The sequence below is a fragment of the Patagioenas fasciata genome, chromosome Z (genome assembly GCF_037038585.1).
Source record: "Patagioenas fasciata isolate bPatFas1 chromosome Z, bPatFas1.hap1, whole genome shotgun sequence".
Taxonomy (NCBI): Eukaryota; Metazoa; Chordata; class Aves; order Columbiformes; family Columbidae; genus Patagioenas; species Patagioenas fasciata.
The window spans coordinates 24,792,296-24,817,912 of record NC_092560.1 but is presented as its reverse complement, the minus strand read 5'-3'; the positions used below and the strand labels follow the sequence as shown (position 1 = coordinate 24,817,912).

The following is a 25,617-nucleotide window of genomic DNA, read 5'->3' as shown; positions in this document are numbered from 1 at the left end:
AAATGCATCCCAATACACAAATTTCTTGTTAAGAAAGTGTTAAATGAAAAGTGCATAGTAGGAATGTCGTTCCCATTATGACAGTCATGTAAAGTACAATTGAATAGGTTCTGTTGCAAACTGAGGCAGTGCTGATAGTGAATTTATCACCAAGCACACAAACTAGAACTCGTTTGCTATGAATATTAACTATTTTTAAGTGAAACATATGAAGCATGTAGAAGCTTAATAGTATTGCAAGAGGTACTTTTTAATTATATGTATCCCATACCCTCCAACAAAGGGTAAAATTTCCTTCGAGTTTCAATAGCTCCTTGACTGATCACTATAAACAAAGAAAAGTCAGTGTTGTATAATCCTGTCACTCTCTTTATAGTTGTAAGGCACCAGCTGGAATAATGCATTCAGTTTTGGACACACTGTTTAAAGAAAGAAGTAGGTGAATTAGAGAGGAAATAATGTGGATTACCACAAATCTGGGGAAAAAATTATTTGCAATGAAAGATTGAGATAAATGAGGGGCTAAGAGGAACACAGTCACAAAGGAGAATGGAATAGATCAGTTCTCTTTAGGTGTGGTAAACAGGACCTAAAATGCAGAAAAGGAATTTTACATTAAGCACTGGAAAAAAGGGAACTTTCAAATGGAGTAACGGAGTTATAGCAGAATCTTTTAGGAGGTTTCAGCATTTCCATCACTAGGGGTCTTTGAAAACACACAAAAGCCATTTGATAGGGATGTTTACTGAGTAGAGTAAGAGACTAGATTACTTGTGGCTCCTTCCAGCTTTGTTTTTCTATCAAATACAAATTTTCTCCTGATTCGCATGTCTTTATTTGACTCAAACTCATCAAAGAATAGCTATCCTTAGATCTACATGACTTTGCATTAAAAATTAAAATATGCTAACAAATATTTTCAGAAAAAATATTGACCATTTATATTCATTGCCTATCTATGAAGAAATGTTATATCAAAAGGAATAACACTTCTTCACTTCAGAAAAAGGAGAAGCATTAATAGAACATTGATCCTCTCCATGCATTTCCTTGTGTTTCATCCATGTAAGTATTTTTTTCAGTTTGAGACTATCTACCTCAGTGCCATGGAAAGAGCACATCTGTACTTTGATCTATTGGTTATCTGTTTCTCATCTTGTCACTCAGTGTCAGCTTCTTTCTTTTGAGCAGGCAGCTGATGCAGTTCTGTATATATCCACACTGCTGTGCTGTGACACTTCTTTCTCTCCTCCTCGCACACCATTTCTCTTTCCTTCCAGTAGTTAAAATACGTCTTACCTAGGGGCATTTCAGACTGTAAGATACATTTCTCTCAGAGCTGTACTGGCTTGAACATTAATGACTGCTCCAGAGTAACAGGGTTCCTGCTGCAGCTGGTGATGGGAACCCTGAGAACCTGGCCATGTCTTCACCTTCTCTTGGACAGACTTGCTGGGATTCCTGCAGTGTGTGTGGCAGCAGCTGTGCCATATAACTGCTAAGAAAGGGATGTTGAACTTGAGCCCTTTCTTGTTAGGGTAGGCTTCCAAACAGTAGTAACTTTCAAGGAAGTTGTCACTGTCTTTACTGAAGTGCACCCTGAATAACTACATTTATCAACAGTTTGTGATGTTTTTTGCTCAAATAGTGCAGAACCATCTGGTTCTCATAACGGTAATTTTCATTTGCTAACCAACAACAAAATCTAAATGGTTGATATGGCTGATATTTTGTGGCTAGGATATCACTCACTCATTTCTTTTGATGGTGCATTCAAGAGGCACATATCAGCTGAGTCCAGAATTCCAGCTGTGCCATCTGTACTTCAAATTGTCATTCCACACTGAAGATCCTTAACAAAAAATAAAGGATTCAGGCAGGACCAAACCAGGTTTAACTCTAGCAGTATATCACACCAATAAGGTAGTTCCTAGTTAGAGACTGCAGTACATTTCACACCCTGATCATGTTTTGAAATATGTGAATAATTTTAACAGGGAAAGGAAAAAAAAGGGGGGGAGGAGGGAGAAGGGAGTTTCACTATCTGTTACAATTATTTTCTTCATTGTCGAAAGCTTTCTGAAAACAAATAAAATTTAGGAGAGGCAGCTACTCTTTTTTATTGCTATGTTCATCAATGCTGTAGGATCAGTATAGAATGGACCAAATAAAAACCTATCTGTGCTCCTTGAAACTTACTGTCAGTGAGGATTTTGGCTCATCTACCTTTACAGAAAAACTCCCTGGACGTGGAACAAAGATCCCTCTCCAGACCTTCTTCAGCATTTCTGTAGGTCCTTCTCTTTTCTATTATTAATTTTAAATAATATTATGGGGACAGAGAAAATACTTTTTTATTTTCATATATTGGTGCAACGTCATGGCATCTTTCCAAGTATTTCACTGCTTCCTCTGGACATATCTCCAAATATTTTACTGCAGTCTACATTTTTTGTTCTTTAGTTTAACTACTTTCATTTTCTCCAGGGTTATTTCTTCTTAGCAAAATATAAGGATCTTCCATCTCATCTGTTGCCAAACTCACTTTCTAAGGATAGCCTGTCATGCAGTGTGGGCATGATCCATGAAGCTGCTCCATTCTGCAAGTGACATTAAAATATTTTCATGTTTGCTCACCAGCCCAGTGTGGGCAAGACTCTGGCTCAGATGTGGCTTTTGACTGTCATCCTTTCTGCCTGTTTATCAATATACGCTTCTTCTACTGGGTGCTTAGTGTCATCAACACATTTACATTGGTTCAGCACCATGGGAAGGCTGCCTCTGAGCTTCAGTGGCCTGAATTAAATAATCTAATTAAAGAATACAGGCCAGACAATTATTAGTCCTCCCACTTTGGGGGATTGAGCTGGGCATGGGGGTCAAATATGAAATAAACAACCTCGTCCCTGTCATGGGAATGAAGATGAGATTGCACCAGGCTCATCCTGGGCACATGCCCTGCTCCAGACAATGCAGGAAGACACACAACTAGGAAGACAGCCAAAATTTCCAAATCCCATAGTTTACACAAGCTTTCACCACGTTAATCTTCTATTTACTATTTTTGTTTAGAAATGTTACAAACAGAGAGTTGAGGTATTGGACCTTGAACTATATTTACGAATAATGAAGCTGTTTCTCTTCGTTTTTTCCAGCCACGTGGATTCAGTGGTTTCAGTGACTGTGTTGATGTACTATATAGGACAAAGTGAGTTTTGGAAAACAAAGGCTGTTTTTTTGTTTGGTTCCAAGGCTAACATAAATTAAAGGGTAGCACATCAGAGCCTGCCACAGACAAACCAACACAGAGTTTGACTTTCTTTGCAATTTGAGAGATTAGTCCATCGACGTGAGGATTAAAACCTTTGTGGAAGTGGAATACACTTTTTTTCCTTGTTTAAGCTTTCACTTCTATTTTTTATGCAAGGATAAATGATAGACCAGTTATGAATTTTTATGAGTACGCACTCCAACAACCAAAACATTATATAAAAAAAAACAACTTTCTAAAATGATATTTACTTTGGGGATATACTCTGCTGGGCAAACAGTTCAACTCGTATCAGGAATCATTAATAAGTCATATCCAGGTCTGAAATAATGAAACAGACCATGTCTGTTCTCCAGGCTTTTAAAAAGACAGGGTAAGCCAAGAAAGGGGAAGGAAAAAAAAAAAAAAGGATCAAGCTCTGTGTTTCTAGTGTGAAACATCTGTATTTTATCTCATGTACCAGATGATGAAATTACTTTGGAAGCCAGGAGACACACTAGTGTAAGCTTGATTCACCAAGTTAATACACACACCCTTTCAACTGGATTAAATGTTTTGCAAGTTATGGTCAGGTCTTCGTCTTGCCTGTTCACTATAAATGCTGCACCCTAAAAACTCATTCATTCCTTGGTCACACAGTTGAGTCTACCACATTCTTCTGAAAAGTACAAAAGGAAAAAAATGGCTAAGGAATGAGGTCTGTTTCTGATCCAGACTCAAAATGGAGTATGTGCTTCTTTACATGCAAATAATATATGCTGTACTAAGCTATGCAGCTACGTAGCAGCTGGTTCTGTTTACTATTACATACCACCCCCAATAATAAGAGCAACCTCCCACAAGCAGGCATTGACCAACTGTATCCATCTTGCACATTTTCCTTTTCCTGAATACAGAGTAAAACAAAACCAGTAAAAATGTACTGGGGAGAAAACAATAATTCAGACTTTAAAATAATTATCTAAAAGGACCTAAATGCAGCTACGCAGACATATATTTAAAGGTCTCAGAATATGGAAGTGGGGGTAAAGAAACAAAAGGAATGGGGTAGGCAGAAGACAGTAGGAAGATTAGCAGCAGGAGATAACGAGTGATAGTCTTCCAAGTGTGAAAATGTTATGACATTTAGAATGCAGAATTAGAGCATCATGGGAAAAGTTAGGAGACCTTTGTAAGCATTGTCCATATGTGAAATTTCAGGTTGCTAGAGGCAAGCTAAAATGATTCATTATCCCATATGTTCTCAGGCATGCCAAGTTCATGTTCTAGTTATTTGTTTGTAAAGTAATACTACAGTTGTTACAAGATAACTAGATTGGGAATTAATGGTTATTGAGTATTGTGATTTACTTCTCAGCACTCCTATAGTTTCCTTAAATTTACAGTTCACATAAGTCTTCAAAATGGGATAGGTCTAGTATTTTATTACATATGTATATCGTTTTCATTATGTTTTACTGTGTCTATGTAATTGTAATTACCTCATGAAGACATGTAACCTATTTTTGTGGGTTTATACATGACCGTATCAGTTTTGCAAGGCCAGTGGCATGCGCAGAATAAAATCTAACAAACTAAGTAGCATCTTAGCTGGATCACATTCAAATCACATTTTGCTACACAGAGAAAAACCTAGACAGGTCACCTTCTAAAAGGAATATGCTTGCAGTTACGAACAGCCATGGCACTTCATTTCCTTCTGCATTTCTCACTGGAGCAATTTTGCCATGGTCCAGCAATAAAATATACTGTAAAAATACTCTCACTGTGTAAGTCAATGTCTTTTTAACTAGAAGCTAAGGGTGTTACAAATGTACACAGGGATCTGCTTCAATAGCAACTTAAAAATACAAGTTTTTAAGTCCCCCTTTTAGTCATAGAAGAGCGTGAGTAAATAAGATTTAAAATGAAGAAAACAAACCATCTTTTATCCATCTGAACACTTCCTGCTTGCTCCACCTGACACAAAGATCCATTGTGCATAAGGAGCAGGTAGATAGAGCAAAATAGACAGTACATGAGTATATGCCAGTCAGAACTCTAATAATGCAGTTGTGGGTTTCAATTAAATTAAGGAGGCACCATAAGGCACTTCAAATGCTATTATATTTAAAGGTAGGTCTCTTTAGCTATGGCCATATCTCTGCTTATATGTTCTCAGGTTTTGTAGAGGGTTTCGTGGTTTGTTGTCTTTTAATTGTTGTTTGATTTTTTTTAATAAACTTTACATTTTCTAGAACAAGTGGTGAGTATGTGTAGAAAATCACAGTTCTTTCCACATGGCCTCATGTTTTTCACCCTGAGTGTTTTTCAGTACTCATTTAATCTTTCTCTAAAATTGATCTGAAAAATTCTGGGAGCTCAAAGTAAGATCGCTTAAGTACAAAGAAATTAAATATGGGGATTTGTGTTAAATGGAGCTAGAATTTCACTCATTTTTTCCCTCACCCAGTTTGAGGTGACAGTCAAAGTCTTACAGTACCAGGTTTTAAGAAATGCTGCCATTATCTCATTCATGTTGCACAACTCCAAATGAGAATATAATTAGAAAAAAAACCACCACATTTTCCAGTCTTCCCCTGCCCTTTCAGTTTGAAAATCCCTTGAACAGACTGATCGGGCAAGAGCACTATGGAAGCTTCAGAGATGTAGTAAACCTTAGCTCAAGAAATGGCACAGTATGATTCGGTTTCTTAGTTTCTAGAAAGAAACAGGAGAGACTGAACAGGGTGTATGTCAAAGTTGTCACTGGTTCTGACAAAGACACAGGAATCAATGTGATATTGAGTCAGAGTCTGGCCTGAATAGAGCTTAAATAGAAGGCATTTTCATTTTAGAAAAAAAAAAAAAAACTAAAGATAAAAACAGCTTAGTAGGTCTGAAAAGGTCATATGTTTTGACCTTTAAAAAGAGAAGAGCAGAACAGTATAATGATAGAACACAGGGTTTTTTTCAATGTCCCACTTTTAGAATATGGGTGGTTTATAACTCTACATCATAGACCACTGGCTTCTACATTTACAAGTTTCATTTGTAACCATAAGAGCTACAGACTGAAATTTTAAAGGAAATCTTGTTGGACCCTCAAGTACAGAATGGCATCCTTTAGGGGAAAGAAAAATACAAGCCAACAGCTAAAACCAGTCATTTCAAAGTTTTCCATTTATCATTTGTCCAAAGACCAACAAAATAGATGACCATTTTTCAGCTTTGTAGGGCTATTTTTCAGAACGCTCTGGGTACATCACTTGGAGTAATAAACAAATCTCTTGTATCACATTTACACATTTGGGGAAAAGAAAATTACATTTTAAAGCTTTGCATTATTCTACACACGTTGATTTTTGTGTTTGATTTTGGGTTTGTTTTGTTTAGTAAATGAAAACCTATTTCCAGTCAATAAGAGCTTTATCATAGGAAAAACTCATTTTAACTGTTCAGATTTTTTTTTAATGATAATAACTGTTAGATTTTTTTTTTTTTCTGTCAATACTAAAGTTGAGGTATTTAAGCACTAATATTTGACTGCAAAGGTAAAGGTTGTCTCCCATGCCAACGATCAGAAGCCCAATTGCTTGTGTACATTCCCCTCTGGTGGCGATTAACATACATTACAGAAAACAACAAACGCTGAAATCACAAGGATTAAATGGAAGTAAAAAGTACTTCACCGAAAAATATATTTTTAATTGTAAGACGTGAAATTCTTTTGAAACAATGGTCTCATTTAAACACTCTTCTGTGGTAGTTAACAACTGCTCTGCCTGAACTTACCTTCCTGCAATTTATTTATTACACCAACTCTCTTGCCAGAATCCAGGTCCTTTTCACCTGACAACACATACTTCAGTAATATTTCTGGCTTGCCTCTTCATACACATAACTGGTATTAAATTACAGCACTTAAAACTACCCAGTAGGGATTTAAAAAAAAAACGAAACACCATAAGCCAGGGTAAAGTAGCCGGATGCAAAGCTGCTGAAAAGGAAAAAAGAAAATTTGTATTATTTACTGCATATTTAGAAAGAGGTAAATGACATTTTCAGTGGGAGAAACAGAACACTGCCTTCGCAAATTCTGAAGGTTTATCAAAGCAACTGATGGAGGAATGGAGGACGTGCAACTGCAGGCAGGCATCAGGAACAGATGGTCTTTCTTCCAGCCAAGGTTCTAGAAGCAAAGTGAAAAACATTAATTAAAAACTATATAGCTGTGCAATAGATCATCACTTATTCAATGTTCTTTTTCAGAGGATGCCAAATGACTAGGCTCTAAACGGGAAAAATCTTAGAATTTGCAGGCCAATGGAGATCTTTTCTCAAGAGCAGAAAAACAGAGAGGCTGTACCTATTAAAGGATAGGCAAATGGAAAATCTATTAGCATCAAACATCCAACCTTTCAGGTGTATTCCTTTTATTCTTACAGATGACATCAAGAAGGGTACTCTTTCAGGATTTGTTCAATAACGAAGGGTCAGGAAAAAGCTAAGGAGTAGTCTCTCCAAATAAATCTTGTGACAGCAAATTTCTGTATCTCACAGGAGTAACCAATGGTCATCAGCAAGTTACTTTGAGGATTACTTAGATAAACAAACTTAAAATGCTCGTGTGCTATATGGTCAAGAGAGATTTGGACTGTCCTCTACAGTCAGGGCACTTAAATGGAACAGAATCCTCTTGGAACAGCATGCCATAACTTGAAATATAGAAAATAGGTCTTCAGCAGGAAAAAAGCCATAGAAAATATGTCAGCAAGAGACAGAAAGGATCTAAACTCAAAGAACCTGTTTTTGCAGAAAGCCTTACAAGATATCCACACCAACAAAGTGAAAAGGGCTAAGAAAAGCAGAATGAAATGCTCATTCTCCTCAAGAAGGATGAAACTCACAGGCAGCTGAAAACAGCATTTTAAGATGACTGTGTAACTCTAGTTCCTCACTCCCTAAACTACACAGCTGCTAATCTATACGTAAATATATAACTTATACACAGAGAGTGCAAAGTACAGCACTTAATCAAGATTTTTCGAGAAATCTCCTTTTACTCTAAACGTTCAATGAATCTGACAACTGTCCCCCCCCAGCAGCAGCAGCTGAGGCCCCAGTTATATGAGTGATATGAGAAGGTGAGGCATTTCATTGCTTCTTTAGGCAGCACTGAACTCACTTCACACACTGAGGTCTTGTGTCTCTCCAGTCCTTCATCAACACCTGTTCCTGTGCTCCCACCGCTGTAACTTCAGAGATTTCTTAACAGTAAATCCCTCCCTATCCACCTCTTTGGCTCCTGATGCTCATACATCAGTTCCATGTTTTCTTCTTCCACAAGCCAGGGACTCTGTACCTTTCTCACTTTTTCTTGTCTTTCCAAAGAGTTTTTCCAGAGTTTTTGGTTTTTGCATAGGGATTTTTACCTGATAACATACCCTTTAGGTTCAGCTATGATCAATATGAAGTCATGAAGGTGTCACAGCCCTCCTGTGTACAGAAACCCAGGGGTTTCATGTCAGCTGTTCAGCAGCTGCACATCTAAAAATTCAATTTCAGGAATTTTCTACCTCCAGAAAGCCTCTGTACCTTCAGAGCTGAACATACTGTCCTAGTTCCACCTGTCTTGATCCTTGATAGGTTTCTGATTCACCATGACCATCGACACTTCTGGCTACTAAAGCCAACACTAAAATCACTTACTCTTTTCCAGTGTATCCACAAGGTGTCTCCAGTCTGGACTGTCACAATCCATATTCACCCTGACATTGTGCATCTTTCTCCTGTTACATACATCATCCTGCGGATCTTATGGCCTGTGCCTTGGACCCCGCAGACACTCTTGGGCCTTTGTTCAGAGAGGGCATGGATGCTGAAGCCAGCCTCTCCTAATCTCTTGCTGGATTGGGAGCTGCTTGGTATTGTGGCGGTTACCAAGACTTGCAAGACTACGGGCTTTCACTACCCTGTGCAAGTAGTATTTACAAGTAGTCCTGGCAAAAAATGACACTGTCCTTGCTGAGTTCCCTCCTGTTTAACAGCCAGGTTTTGATCTGCTGTGCTGTCCCTGGACCCTCCTGAGTTCTTGTTCTGGTCAGTGAAAGCGTATTGAGAGATTTTCTAGCACAGAGAGTTTAAAGATGTTCTGAACAGCTGGTGGAGTCAGATGTGGATGTGACATATTGTTATGGACCGTCTCCCAGATACACTGAATGTGGACCTAACTTCTTTCACTGAGATAGCTATGGCTCGGCTCATTTAGCAGTACAGTTATAAATAATAATTATTTTTAATATTTTTGTCATTAGTTCTCCTTCTTCTGCAAACTGTTCCATGCTGTGTGCGTGTGTACTTTTCTACCGAGTATCTATCTGCATAATAAAATGGTCACCATTTCCCCGCAGGGAAAAGGCTGTATACAAGTCTCCTGTTCTGATCCCTCCTCTTTTTACTCAAAGCATTTACTTTCATGACTTTCATTCAAAATGTCAACATTTCAAACTACCTTGCCATAATAGGCAAAAAAATAAAGTGTAGTGATATGCTGCATGTGGCAGCATGGATACTGTCAGCCAGTTCATCAACTTACAGAAATCATACATATTTAATTGGTAGGATGAGCTGGATGTGCTGAGTTGCAAAGCTCAATCTGCAACCAACTTCTGATTTATTCCTTATTTTTTACTATCAGCAAAATCAAAAGACTACTGTCTTCTGTCCACTGGCCCACAATTACTTTTTCATCAGACATCCATTTACCCATTGTTATAACTGCATGGATCAAAATACAGAGCTGCATGCTGAGATTTATCACGTTGCATGGCAGACTTTCTCATATTAAGTATGATCCTCAAATCTCCTTGTCATTTTGGAGCTGAGTAACACATTTCATACAGTCTATGCAAGGCATCATTAAAGTCTTAGTTTTCCACAGGCGTGAAACCTCCCTTTGACACACATCGGACTCTTCCTTTTGGAGGGAAATAGCAGAAAAAAAGCATTGGGGAGAATTATTTAACAGATTTTCTTTCCAAACACTTATTTACTTCTCCTTCCTACTCAGAGTTTTTTCCTTTAGTTACAGAGTAACTGTTCTGCAAACACCTAGAGCAAAATCTCCATGAAAGTATCTCACTTCACCAAATTCTCCAAATTTACATACTTTCTAGCTGTTCCTGACTTTAACCTATCAAGATTACAGATTGGGATTTTGTTTTGGAGCACTACACTGAAACTAACATTATTAAGCTACATTATTGTTCTCATTTGCAATGAGCAGTTCAGAACACTGCCTTAGTGAATCTCAGGATAGCATTTGTATTTTCTTTTATTACAACTCTTCACTTCCCATTTTAGAGAGTGGAGTTGAACACAATCCTCAAGATCTTTCACTTTGTGAATTCTGAAAATTCACAGAGGTACCTTTTTTGAAACAGCTTAGGAAAAGTCAAGGCCCTCCTACAAGGAGGGGAAATGAAAAACAACAACAATAAAAGCCTGTAAGACAGAATAAAATGTTACTTTTTTTCCTTTCATCTCAGATGCAAAAAAAAGGTTTCAGCCCTGTGACCCTTCATGTAGGACCTGTGAAAAATCCGCTGACGTATGTACCTCATGTCCAGAAGGTAAGAGACTTCAGCTTCTTTGGGTAAGTTTTGCAAGAGGCTGAAATATACTGTATCCTCCATTCTTCCAGGGAATATTTTCATCCATGGTCACTAGAACGTTCTTTGAAAGCTTAAAGCATAGGCAAGTAATCAGATAATCACCAGCTGAAGTCACGCATCAGCTAGGAATTAAGCAACTGCCCTTGGCAATACAGGTAAAAACATTGTTAGGTGGATTTTGTTCCTTTGCTTTATTTTCAACCAGAAGTTGTAGACATGATGCAGGAATTACTGAATTGCAGTTTATTCAGGAAGATGTACTAGACAATCCTGATGGTTCCTTCTAATCTCAAACTTCAGTGAAGTTTGAGAAATGGTTTATAGAAAGTTTCGGTCATGTTTTTAAGCACCAAGAAGTTAAATTTTAAGAAAGTTTAAAGTTTTTTTTATAGCCATGGCAGGCAGCAGACTTTTATTTCTAACTGGTGCCTTTCCCCACCTGGGTTTCTCTTTTGCCAGGAAAGTTTCTTATCCATGATACCTGCGTTCCTGTGTGTCCTCAAAAAACGTTTGGCAGCGTTGCAAGCGGAAAGTGCGAGATGTGCATGGATGGCTGTGAGGTGTGCTCCGACCACTGGCACTGCCAGAAGTGTCAGGCTGGACAGGACCAGCCGCTCTTCCTCCACAAAGGGAGATGTTTACAGGAATGCCCTGAGTAAGTAACTCCCGTTGGATGACTGCTCCTTATTTTCTCTACTGTGCTCCTTCTCTTTAAAGATCCACCTTTTAAGGGAGATTTTATTGTAACCTAAGCTACCAGAAACTACCAGAAAGCAAAAGTCATTTTCAGCTGGCCTGAATAAACAGCTTTTTCTCTTGTCTAGAGAAATAAAGAAAAATCAAAAGTTGAACTGGACATGAAATCCTATGAGAGATGCTACAGCTCCCATTGTCTTCAACAGGATCAGGGTGCTTCACGATGGTTCTTTATGGCAACTGAAAATAAGCCTCTAGTCATTCTCACAACTTGTTCCTTCCTCAAGTACAAAGCAGGGGTGTAGACCCAGAAAGTGGATGTATCACAGTCCTGGTATGGAAATACAGTGCTTAGTTATGTGTTCATCTTTGGCTTATATTCTTTACTTTTTCCTGTAATAAATGGAATTCAAAGGAAAGATTCCCATTTGACTGTGATGGATATTAGATCAGGCACTTGAGTAGATCAGGTTCTCCTGTTTCTGTATTTTTTTCATCAGCATTCATCATACCTATAAATACACACAAAATTTGTGCTAGGCAGTATGAATATCTTGCTTGATTAATCTTTTTCTTTAGAAAAATGAGCAGCTCCTCATTTTCTTACTATCAGTAGAAGTTCTTTGGCAGTACTTTCCTAACTTTGTGAAATAAGTCAATAATGGCCAGTGGAATAGATTCTGATCATCAAATGTCTCAATAAATGCAAAGTAATTGCACTAAACCCTACTCTTGTTCAGAAACAACTTTTAATATCAGAAATTGGGGCACACAAGCAAAGATCATGCTTATGCATTGGTATGTTTGTTCTCAGTACTCATTCCCCACAGTTATTCCACACAGGGTCAGTACAACAAAATTAAACATTTTAAAATAGCATTAGTCTTTTCAGATGTTATTAACTTCCTTTTTTCCAAATATATAAATAATGGCTTCCCAGACATCATTCAGCAAAGTCTGACAGAGTTAAACTTTGGTTTCAGCCTTGGAGGCAAAGTTCTTGAGGCATAACTACTTTCCACTGGAGCAGAGGATTATACAAGGGGTTTTTTAGGGTGTTTTTGAGTTTTGGGACATGCTGTAGAGGATGGAAAGTTTTGACATGCTGCACTGATAATTTCTGACAGAGGATTTTGAAAGGCTGGTCTAGGAGAGTACTCAAGACTGGAGCGAGAGAAGAAGACAGACCTGTGAGAAATAGATGCGCGATCATGATGAAAGTTACGAGGAAAAAAGAAGATGAGAATAGATGGCAGGCACAGCTTATCTTATAGTTTCTTAAACCTTGCTCCTAGCTCATCTCCTCAGCCTTTATTTGGAAAGATCCTCTCCAAGAAGGAAACCAAAAGCACACCTCTACAGGGAAGAATGAGGTTGTTCACGTGAAGTACATATTCTGGGACTACTTTCTATGTCAAATTCTGCCTTAGTTTTCATCATACGGATTTCAAATCATCTCAAAATGTGGACTTACTTGTCCTTTAATCTTTTAAAATTTTGGTTTTGAGAGTGTAGGCAGGTTGGATTGCATCCAGCCCCCCCTTTTATCCCTCTTCACCTTAAATATAAGTGCAATTTTTTAATATATTTTATTTATGACTAATAGTCCCAACTGTGGTTGTCTACAGTTGCTCTCACACCACAGATACCAGTAAAATATGCTCCCTCTTCACTGTCTCTAAATTGTTGTCACTAAACACAGGTACTACTCAAGGATCCTGGTTTTGGTTTTTGTTTGTTTGCTTGTTAGTTTAATCCCAGCCCTACTTATTCTTCCCAGCCTTCACACTTCCAGAGTGTTTTCTTCTTTCTTTTCTTCTCTTGGGCCACTGAGGTTCTACTTCTCTGTCTCTCCCTGATATCACTGCTGAGAGTGAACTGTGCAAGACTGGAGGTTGCACCTTTCTTTTCTCAAACATTATAATTCTTCCTATCTTATGTAAGGGAGAAATCAATAAATGAGGAAGAAATCAAGCCCAACATCCCTTAAAGAAGGCACAAGAACAAAGGCAGGCCAGACTCCCTTCATAGCCCTAGCTATGCACATTTTCTGCTCACAGGCATAGGGGATATAAGGGCAACAAACTGTGTGAGAAACCTGTTTGATCCAGTGAAACATTTGTGCTGGGAAAGTCTCATATACACTCATAATTCTTATAGCCTGGCCTTTTTGATAACTACACATTGACCAACCATTTACTTTGTGTCTATTTTCGTTCAACAGGGGATATTTTAATGATTCTGAGACTTGCAAGGAATGTAGTGGATCCTGTAAGACATGCACGGGAAGTGCAACCAAATGCCTGTCCTGTAAAAGTCCTTTGCTTCTGGAGGACTGGGAGTGTAAACCTACCTGTTCAGAGAAGCATTTTGCCTCAGAAGGAATCTGCAAGCACTGCCCTGAAATGTGTCAGGAGTGCATTCACCATCAAACATGCAAAGGTATTATGAAGAACGGGTCTTGACTTGGCTAAAATCTATCTGCATGCTCTAGAGACAGACTGACAGAAACACAGATCTGAAAAGAAATTCCATAATGAGTAGATGTTTAAGAAGGGACATATAGATCATTGCTAAGATAGAGGCTAAGCAATCACTGTTTTAATAATACTCAGTCTAAACCATTAATCATTCACATTGCTTTGCCTGTTCGAGATGTCCTTTGGAGAGTCTTACTGGTTTGATTCTATTTTGGACCTTATCTATCCATTCCCAAGCATTTGCATACCACATTTACCCCAATGTGAAATATAGAATGTTTCTTTCCTAGTTTTGTTGAACTTTACATCTCTTTACCATTTCTGCAAATGACTACTCAGGGTAGAGAACGAAATCTCTGTAATTAAACACATTAGGAAGGCCTTGGATATCCTGGTAAGTCCGAACATACCCACAAAAATTTCCAGGATAGTTAATATTGAGCAAGCCATTCTGGAAACTTAAATATGGATGAAATAAACCAAACCAAAACAAAACAAGCTATTACACCCAGTACTGATGACAAAATTAACAGCTGGATCCCAGCCCTATGCAAAGACAAACATTCAGGTTCATATATCCCAGCCAGACTCACATTTTAATAACAAAGCAAAAAAAAAATTCGTATGTAAACATCCCTGATTTTGTAGGAAGTTCATAATGCGGGTATAATATCTCAACAGAAGTCCACCTACGTTCAGTGGCAGCACAGTGTGGTTAACATCAGCAAAGCTGAACAGATCACTTGGTTTCTCAGTCACTTGATGTAACACAGAAGATGTTGTGTGAGGGTCAGGACATTATGGGCAGTTTGGAGGGAAAGAATCAGGAAAGAAAGCTCTGCCTTCCCAAGCTGTCCCCTTACCTCCTGTGATGAGAAGGACCACAAGATTTACAGTTTCCCAGGATTTCTTCACACCTTCACTTACAGGTTGGAATCGGGGGCCTGTCTGTTCACCCATTGTTTGTTGCTCTCTGCAGAGTGCATGGACGAGTTCCTCCTGCACGAGGGGCAGTGTGTGCAGGACTGTCCCTCTCATTTCTACGCTGAGGACAAGCACTGCTTCCCTTGCCACACAGACTGCAAGGACTGCGATGGGCCAGACTTTGATGACTGCACGGAGTGTGCCAGCGAAGGTTTTGTCCTCTACAGTGGCATGTGTTTTGAAGAGTGTCCTGAAGGGACTTACTATGAAGAAGCCACTCAAGACTGTCAAGGTTGGCAGCTGTTGTTTTCCCTGGAATGCTATAGAGATACAAGTGTGTCTGGTTAAAGACTGTCCCAAAAGGGACTACGTGTGCCAGCTAGTGTCGCTATCAGTGTCCTGGAGACAGAGAAAATAGCCAATGCAGAAAAATAACAAGGCATATCTTAGAAAAGCAAAAATTGGAGAAAGCTGAAAGGGTGATAGTGAAGCTAGATATGTTTCACGTTGTGAGAAACCACTCTGGTAAAGTGCTGAGTATTGCTGTAGACAGTATGTTGAAAACCACTGCAAAATGCAAAAGCAGTGCCAGTGCAAAAGGAAACCTAAGGAACTGGCTGTGTAAGACTGAAAATAGTAAAATATTTGACTATGTAGAAACAGAGCTATCACTCTGTTTCCCTCAGTTTCTCATCCCGAGACAACTGCTGCTTCTTGCAAAATTAAAGCTGAATAATAATCTGAAATGCAACAAGAAATGGTGACATTCCTACTGTTTGTCCATTTCAGCATGCAATAGGACGTGTCAGACTTGTTCTTCTTCCACTGCCTGCCTTACTTGCAGAAATGGCCTGATGCTGGATGACGACTGGCACTGTGTGGCAGCTGGATACTGCTCTCACACTGAGTACTACGTTGAGGAAACTCAGACCTGCAAGCCTTGTCATAAAAAATGCTTCCACTGCTCAGGACACACTGAACACCAGTGTCTTAGTTGTGCGAATAACCACTATCTTCTCAGTAAGTGTCTTACTCCCGCCTCTAGATTTTATGCTAAACTGAAAGCATGAAACAGGCAAGTTTCTGTCATATTCATGAAACATCTAGGACTGCTTCAGCCAATCTCAATATTGCAAAGTTGACCTGGCAAGTAGATAACTTGTGCAGAGATAATTGCTTTTGCAGAGCTACCTGGAAACTCTTTGCAAGACTGGGCTTGCCACTCAGTGGGGCCAAAGCAGGACTTCTAAGTAGCAACAAACTCCACAGCTAAACAAACCTTTTATGTTTCTTTTACTTAGTATGTACTCATGAGAAATGCAATACTTAAGAAGAGCTTTTAAAAAGTTGTTAATGGATCATTAGATCACTATTGAGTAGATGGCTGAGGTGCAAAGCTGCTTTTCAGACTTTGGAGCAACATGCTCAGCTACTTTGCATCATTGCAACTGGCGAACTCGATGGAAGTATGTAAATAAACACCCTGGAGTGGAGAAAGAATTGCAAGAAAGTATCTTCCTTTTTCCAGTTGCAGCCTCAGCAGCAAAACTGTAAAGACAATCTGTAACAGAAAATTAGTACATGGTACTAATCAGTAATCACTGCTCTCTCAGCTTGATGCACTTGCAGTTAGTTGCATCAGTCCTAACTTCTTATTCAAGATTCCTATTCTAATGATCCTCTGAAATCTCAGCAGAAAAGTGCGATATACATGGTACATCTGGCAGCATTACAGGCATTTATTCCCCTAATATAAAGCAGCAGCCACAGAGGTAAAGGCCAATGAACAGATGCCATTAAATGTCAGATTTACCATCAGATTTGCCATATACACAGAATGCAATGAGATAGATGCTCAGAGTAAAGCACAAGGAAAGCAGCAATGCAGATAGTTTCCTAGTTACTCTCTTTGTATATTCTGAAAGAAATCACAGCTGCTGTTCATTATTATGCATTATGCATTTATATTTCTCAAAGATAAAAAAAATGTCTGACCTGAAAAGCCTGCTCATGTACAGAAAATGCAGAAATGAGGACTAATGAACTCACAAGTCTTAGGAAAAAAAAAAAAAAAAAATTACTATATCCCAACAGTCTCTTTTCTTGTTCTGGTGCATGCTCTAACAGCATCTCCTCTTAGAGAGTTTGCTCTAGCACAGGTGTATGAGATGTTTTACAACAGCAAATATTGAATATGTTGTGTTATTCTGTATGTTGCCTATGTAGATACAACCTGTGTTCAAACATGCCCAGATGGGTATTTCACTGACAGCGATGAGCGACAATGCTCCCCGTGCCACAGCGCCTGTGTCACTTGCACTGGAAGACACAGCTCACAATGCCTTTCCTGCAAACCAGGCTGGTACAGACAAGGAAAAGGATGCGTAAACCAGTGTCCAGCAGGGTAAGCTCCAAGACCTTTAGGTAAGGGCTACATCACAGGGAGAGGTTTGAGAAATTAGGTCACCCTGCCCTATTCTACTTCAGAGCGAAATAGGATAGAATTCTATTTTCAGGTGAAAAAATTCTTACGATGCCCCCGTGCAGAGGTGGTGGAAAACATCCCCTCACAGTAGAAAACTGTAAATCTGGTGCCCAAACTGGGACCAGCTTAAGGTAGTGTGGCCATTCTTATACTCCAAGGATGCTCTTAGGTTATGTTAACACAGAACAGTGTGAAGCAGAACAAATATATTAAGTTATCTATTAGTCAGCTTGAGCACAGGAAACAGTGTAACTTCCTCCAGGCCCCCTTGCAGCCTCCACTCATAGTTCTAGATAGCAACTTCATTAATATGTGTCCATTTAATTTCATAATATGAATTCATTGTGCCCTTGTGAATATGTCTCACAAATTCAAATCTGGGAAGTGAACAGGTCCATTTCATCTTGCAGTACAGGAGGATCACATTGTTATAATCCCATTAAAATGGGAGTCTGTAATACCACATCTCAACAAAACCGCAGCACATCTTTTTCTCTGACAGCACAACTCAGGTTAACATTGTTTCTCTGCTGGTATCTTTTGGCTAAGCCTGTTTGTGCCTTGAAAGGAAATATGAAATTTGTGAATTTCTGTCTGACAGCAGGTCATCAGGAGCAGTGAGCAATTCAGTGCTCACCCAACATCTCCAGGATAGCTCTTTCAGAGCCAAAACAGAGTTAAGGTTTTCTGAGCCTCGCCTATTTATCCACTTTGTGTCTGAATTCAGCCTAGATTTTAGACAGCCTTCATTTATATACCCTCAGTTTACAAAGTCTTGCATTATAGCTGAATTCCAGTGGCCAAGGGGAATTAAAGGCAATAGATTCCCTTTTCAGTGAGATTGCAAATGTTTACTGTGGTCACATCAGTATCACTTTTATACAGTGATGTAATCACTGTAAAAGCTAAGGATGAAGGATGTTTTGGTTTTCCTGTCGGTGCTAGGCTTTATGCAAAGCCATGACTATCTGATCTGTTTCAGATATTTTGCACAAAATTCCACTGGATCATGTGAGAGATGCCACAAGGGCTGTAAGGAGTGTACGGGGCCTCAACCCACAGACTGTCTTTTCTGTGATACTTATTTCTACCTATTGCGCTCCAAGAACACATGTGTTAGCTCTTGTCCTGAGTACTATTACGAAAGCAAGGAGAACAACATCTGTGAAAGATGCCACCCTTCCTGCCGAACGTGTGAAGGTAAAAAGCATATGCTCCACTTTGACCTAAGGTGTGCCAGGGGAGGTTTAGGTTGGACATTAGGAAAAGGTTCTTCCCCCAGAGGGTGGTGGAGCACTGGAACAGGCTCCCCAGGGAGGTGTCACAGCCCCAAGCCTGACAGTGTTCAAGAAGAGACTGGACAATGCCATGAGACACAGGTTGTGAACTGTGGGGTTGTCATATGCAGAGGCAGGAGTTGGACTTGATGATCCTTTCAGGCCCCTTCCAGTTCAGGACATTCCATGATTCTATGATCTGCCAAGGATTATCAAAAGACATGCCATCTCTTTATTATTGTTATTGCCATTGTCATTGTTATTGTTGTTGTTGTTGTTGTTGTTGTTATTATTATTATTATTATTATTATTATTATTATTATTTTACTGTCTGCTCCAAGAGTTGGAAACAATTCATGAAGAGTTGTACCCCACACAGCGCTACCAACCTGTCCATGACCTAAGTAACTGCAGTGGGTTACACAGAACTCCCGGGGGCTGCTGGGCTCTCCATGGCCCCAAGCAACTGGCTGCTGCATGCTGCCACCTTACTTTTAGAGTATTGATGATCAAGATCAAGATAAAATTCTTGCCAGGCTCTCCACAGGGCTGCTTCAGCCACAGAGCTGCTCACCAGGAGGGCTGGGAGCGAGTCTCAGCACCAGGTCACTGAGGGGAAACAAACTGGCAAACAAAATGAAGTTTCCACCAGCCAGACCTCTTGCAAAGATGCTCATCAACTTAAAAAAAAAAAAAAAAGGCATTTTTGATTACAGAGCAGCAGCCCATATTTTGCACACTGAATAATAATATAATATCTCAAATATCTCACTCTTCGAGTTGTCTTAGTATATGTTACTGTGTGAAAGCCAAGGAACCTAAATCCAACCACACATCTTTACAGTCTGCAAAGAGAAGAGCAGAAAATCAACAGCTAACAAAAAAAGAAAAAGTAGTGATGTTTACTGCTTTTAATATAGTTTATTTTTATATTTTATAAATATTTTCTATATTTTAATATAGAATATTTGATAATATTATATATTATAACAAGCTAATATTATATTAATAATATAATAGTTATACTAATATAATATTTAATATTAAATATTTTATATATTTTATGTATTTTAATATATAAATATTTTATATATTTTAAATATATTTTTATTTTATACTGCTTTTAATATAGTTTAATATAGTTTATTTTTCAAAGGTAACTTTGAGAGATCATCTGTTTTGTTCTGTGACACACCTATGTATTCAGTTTCTTCTTTTTTCTAATTCTTGTAATTCTGAGACAAGCAGCATTAATCCCTTTGGATACACTAATATTTGATGTCCTGTTGTATCTGAAAAGCACCAGATGATAGCTAACAGATGCCACTCTGCAGCTTAGACCACACCATATTGTAACACATAAAATTTGGTTTGGATAGTGGATATACTGGCTAGCACAGACGGGTAATTGCAACACAGCAATATTTAAAATTGTGGAAATAACTCTTAGAAGAAAACCACTTTCAAGAACTATTAAAAAGTAATTGTATAACAACTTTAAAACAAATATCAGAAATATTTTGGCTTGGATTTGGAACAAAAATATAGCCATTTTAATTTACAGACTACTTCCATTGATTTTTACTTTATTTTGGACAAATACTACAGGACAGATATTCTATCATAATTACAGAGGCACCAAAATGAAGCACAAGCCAGTCATTCTAAACAACAAATCTGTAGGTGTTCTGAGATGCATCTGCATTGCTGATGTACGACCAGTGTGTTGTGGTGTCTTTAGTTTCCCAAGAGCAGGAAGGCAAACCCTGCCCTGCTCAGAAAAGTTACACAGTAAATTCACTGGGTTATAGAAGGTTGCTAACTTCATCTGTCATCTGCCCCTAACGTGAACTACTTGCATGTCCATTTTCTTCCTTTCAGATAGTGGCAGAAAATGTCTGCTTGTAGGCAAACGGACAGGTGCATCTTAACACATAGGACAAACCCATCACTTCAGAGTTTCACAGAAATATTGCATGTAGCATCTGTCTTCAAAAAGAGTCTCCAACACACAAAGTCCATATGATGCTCTGTTTGCACCTAGCAAATAATTTTTTTCCTATGCAACTAAATAATTCATTTTGCCATTCAAAAATAAATATGCCTTACTCCATTGTGGTTTGGAAAGGATTAGCTAGCAGGTCTAATAAACGTTGATTTTGTCAGGAACATTTGGCCAAGGTTTTCCACAATTTTACGTCAGTGAGGTGACCTAATTGATTTTCCTGAATGTGTCAGAACTTCCCTGTATAATTGGTTCCCAAATCAACTTTTCACGAATATAAAAACATGTAAGAAATATATGTTGTGGGCACATAAAACCTCAAGGCTAGGGCCAAACTCTTTCTAATACCAGCCTCCTCATGTTGGACTCCTCACTGCTGATTCTTGCTGTTGACAAATACTCTTTTCTTTGGTGGCACTGGTCAGTATAATCTTTAAAGGAAGTTAGAAGACAATTTTTCCTCTTGTAATAATGTTGGTTTATTTGCCTTTCTAGAGAAGGGAGCGTTCAGCTGCACGTCTTGTGTATGGAGCTACAGTTTATTAGGTGGAATGTGCAACTCGGACTGTTTTGTAGGTGAATACAAAGTCCAAGAGACACCAGGACAAGAGGTACCTATTTGCAGGCATTTTCTCCTGTGACTTGTATGCTGAACTTCTACTTCTGAACACAATACAAACAACAGAGAATGTTCTTCTCCGAATTTTCAAGGCTGCTTATCTTTCAGTATGCTTACTTTCTTCTTCTCTTGGCAGAGGAAGCACTGTTTCTCTTTCTAGGGTTGTTTAGGATAGAGTAATCCTCTACTAGTAAATATAAAGGCACAACTTTGAAAGCAATGACATCAAAGCCATGTGAACAAAAACATCTATATAAGTAACGGAGTGGTTTTTTTCTTCCAGTATAACTGAGATTTCACCACGGATTTCTGCTGCTTTGCCTGTAAGAAATCACATCACATTCCTGATTGACAGGGTTGCTGGCAGAAAGCTCTAGTGGAGAGACAGGCTGAAGTTAGCAGAGCAGTATATTTAGTGGAGTGGGACCACAAATAGGTTTGGGTCTGTGCCACAAGTCTGGGTACTATGGCTTCCAGATTTCCACACCAACTGCCTTTCAAAGATGTTTATTCAAGAATACAGCAGCAAGACAAGCCAGCTGGCCTGAGATGCTGCATACCCTTGAATCTATGGCCTGGAATATCCCCTTAGCAGTGCTGCTCCATATCTGTAAGCCTGAGAAAAAAGCCTAAGAGCTGGGGTCTGAAAAACTGGACCTCCCACTATGACCCACACATCTTGCCCAGGTTCTTTGATTCAGGACAACCAGCCCCACAGGTCTGACAGCAACTTTGATGAAACGTTATTGGAATTTCCAGATCTTCACACTGGATATGGAGTCCTGGTACCATGGCAGAAATATAGGAACTGTGAACACTGAAAACATTTCATTATCTGAGCTCAGAGCATTCTGCAAGGCAGATGCAATGACAAGAACCTCCAGCAGTCTTTGTACACAGAGGTTCCCAGGAGCCTATCTGGTATTTGAGAAGCGTATTTTAATCTAAGCTGTTTCTGTAAAACAGAACCAACATGATCTAATAAAAATCTGGTTTGACAGAAAATTTCCAGCCAGCTTTATTCCTTATTTCTGTTCCTTCACAAGTTAAACCCAAGTTAGGAAGGAAATTCTTTCTTTCACCTGCCTTTTTTTCCAGAGTATTTCACGTTGCTTCTCTCATGTCGGTTACTTTTAATGATACTTTTGGGTACACTTCTGTAAGGACACATTATCGTCATTACTGACAAAGAACCACAGTTGTTCTAGCGTGAGACTAGCAAAACGAAAACATGCTTCCTAGCCAAGGAGCTTACAGTGTGAAAAAATTTGGCTTGCTGTCTGGCTAGGTGAAATCTCTAACTAAGCTCCTACCACACCTTCTCCCTTCTCCTTATACTTGAGGGAACCTAGGAAATACAAACTAAATTTCAGTTTTTCCGCTCCCTACTGTATTTTGCCATTGACCCCCATGGTGCCCAGAGATGGACCACCAAGACAGTGAATGACAGAACAGAACTGCCAGCTCAGGTCCAAAGAATCCAAAAATGAAAGGTGCATTGCTTGTCTTCTGTGTCTGAAGGAGGACGAGCCCAAGTGTGAGAGATGTCACCCTTCGTGCACCGAGTGCAAAGGACCTGGACCTCTCAACTGCACGGTGTGCCCAGCCACCATGCAGCTCTACCTGGAGCAAAGCCGCTGCCTGCCCTGCTGCAGCGACTCCGACACGGCAGCTACCCCCGAGTGCTGCGACTGCCATGAAACACAAGGTAGGGCCATCCTGAGGAGCGGTAGGGGTGCTGAGGGGCTTTACGGCTGACTAGGCCAGCATTTAAAAATCAAAAGGGGAACGGAGAAAAAAACGTGCTGCTGAACTGCAGGCACACAGTGTGTTCCTACTGCTTCATCAGCAGAATAGGAAGGGCTTTACACAAATATAATGACAGCAATCATGACTGATGGAGGAGACATCACCTTCTTTCACTCACAGCTGTTTTGTTCAGTGGTCAGGCATTTCATAAATCAGGCGACTGGGAAGTGCTTGCTTTAATAGACAGCCACATGAATCATCACATTTTAAGCTCATCATGTCAAAATGCATCTGCGCGCCTATTCAGCTTTTCTGCTTCTTTCTGATTATTTTTAATTTAGTAAAGAAGCATAGCTATCCCAGCAACCTTGCTTGCATTCTTACACCATCACAGATACAAGAACACAGTTGTGGTACTGGAAGAGTACAGTTGAATGCATTCTAAAAAGTAAGCAGGCCTAAGCGTTGTACTGGGTCTTCTAAGAAAATTGACTCCCTGCCATACACACACACACAAGCTCATTTAATTTTATTTTTTTTTTTAACTGCTATTGTAGATGACTGTGTATTACGGACCACTCTACCACCTGAGAGCAAAAGCAAAACTACTTTCTTTGTTATTACCTGCATTTTGCTTCTCCTTGTCATTGGAGCCATTGTATTCATCTGGAGAAAATCACGAGCCAAAGCCCAGGCTGTCAATAAAGGTGGGTATGAGAAGCTGACAAATCACTCCAAAACCTTTTCTTCCCATGTGAGCAACTACCACGAGAGTCACAGTTACCAAGAAGATCAAGTGATTGAGTACAGAGATCGAGATATTGAAGATGATGAAGAAGATGATATTGTATATATGGGCCAGGATGGCACAGTCTACCGCAAATTTAGATACGGACTTTTGGAGGATGATGAGGAAGATGAGCTTGAATATGATGATGAAAGTTATTCATTTAGATAACTCTTTATTAATCTGTGTATTTCCTGCTCTGTTGCTTTTGTTATAAATTTACAGCGATTTAACTAAGTATGTTTTGTTACTTCTCAGCAGCCTGAGCTCAAGAGGTTAGCTAACAGTTATTGTGAGAGCAGAATGACTTCTAAAAACATTTTTTTCCTATAGCTTTTAAGTAGTATTCCAGATGTAGCCTGGTTGATTATTTTTCTGTCTACTTGTGTGGAAGTAAATCCTTTCCCAATATATATCTGTGTGCATTATAACTAATACAAACTCTGCTTCAAACACACGCACGTACTGAGGATGTTGCCAATCACTACCAGGAATGTGCAGATACAAACAAGATGGGTGCGTTTATCTACCTGATGAATGCCACTGGGACAGGGTGCCAGTAGTTTACTACTTTGTGATTGCAGTTACGCAGCAATTCATAGAATAGGCAAATTTGCTGACTTTAACCAGATTTTCTTCCTTGGTATCATTTGGTGCATCTGTGTTCCTCCAAGCGAACACACTCCTCCTTACAATCTTATACCCTACTTCTCGGTGAAATTGTGCACCTATGACACAATGTTTTAAGACTTCCGACCGCAACTCTACTCCGGGTAACTATATTGTATTCACAGTTTGTATGAAACATTTATTTATCAGTCTCTGATTAATCTTTATTGTGGTGTTTGTCAAATAATCTTTAATTGTACACAAAAACTTCCGAGTTTACTGCTAAGGGAAATATGGTCTATAAGCACATCTGCAAAATTAGGAATCTTTTTGTCTTTTTAACTAGCTTCTCAAGCTATAAGGAAGTGATTTAAACACAGAACATTTATTCAAGCAACTTCTCCTTTTCTGTTGTAAAAGGCTCTGGACGTTCAGGCAATTGCAAAGGGGATAATTAGCACTTATTTGCTAATGTAACTTAAAGGAACACAGCAATGTGATTTTTTTATTATTATTATTAGAGAAATACGATTTATCATACTAAAGAAAAAGGATGCTCTTCATGGCTTTTTGTTGTGAAAGAATAAACTATTCGCACAAAGCTGTCTTAAATATGCTGTTGTCAAGTTTCATTCACTTTCAGAGTTCTTTTAGGTTTCCAGTAAGTATCCACTCTAGAACTATAAATCAATTAATTAGATTTAGTGTCTACAAAGGAATTGTGTGACAATAATTAATTGTTAGGGCTGAATGCTTCAGTGGAATTTTCTGAATTAAGTATTCCTAAAGACTTTACGATAGTTCCACCTGTAATTTTAAAGAAGTTTTATGGAGAGGTTTACTGCTTCCACTTTGAACTTCAACATTTTAATCACTGCACCTTCAGTACGACAGAAATTAAAATTTACACGACTTCACAAAAGCCAAAATGAGGACTTATGTTATCAAAAGCTACATGGATAGCAAGGCACTTTGGAAAGATGCATGTTATCTGTCACCTTAATTCAAGTTCTGCTCTGGTGAAGTTCTAAAGAAAAAAGGAAGAGGGAAAGAAGACGAA

At 38.9% G+C, this 25,617-nt stretch overlaps 1 protein-coding gene across 1 annotated transcript in view; it reads left to right on the top strand.

Annotated features, from left to right (window-relative positions):
• Positions 1-25,169, top strand: part of PCSK5 (proprotein convertase subtilisin/kexin type 5) — a 254,770-nt gene extending 229,601 nt beyond the window's left edge. Inside the window, exons 28-37 of the mRNA XM_065861037.2 lie at positions 10,801-10,884; positions 11,386-11,581; positions 13,847-14,064; positions 15,082-15,318; positions 15,816-16,046; positions 17,253-17,430; positions 18,494-18,711; positions 21,289-21,404; positions 22,934-23,120; positions 23,719-25,169. Of these exons, the coding sequence (XP_065717109.1) occupies positions 10,801-10,884; positions 11,386-11,581; positions 13,847-14,064; positions 15,082-15,318; positions 15,816-16,046; positions 17,253-17,430; positions 18,494-18,711; positions 21,289-21,404; positions 22,934-23,120; positions 23,719-24,119 (2,066 nt within the window). The 3' untranslated portion in view covers positions 24,120-25,169. The remainder of the gene's footprint in view (positions 1-10,800; positions 10,885-11,385; positions 11,582-13,846; positions 14,065-15,081; positions 15,319-15,815; positions 16,047-17,252; positions 17,431-18,493; positions 18,712-21,288; positions 21,405-22,933; positions 23,121-23,718) is intronic.
• The last annotated feature ends 448 nt before the right edge of the window (positions 25,170-25,617 follow it).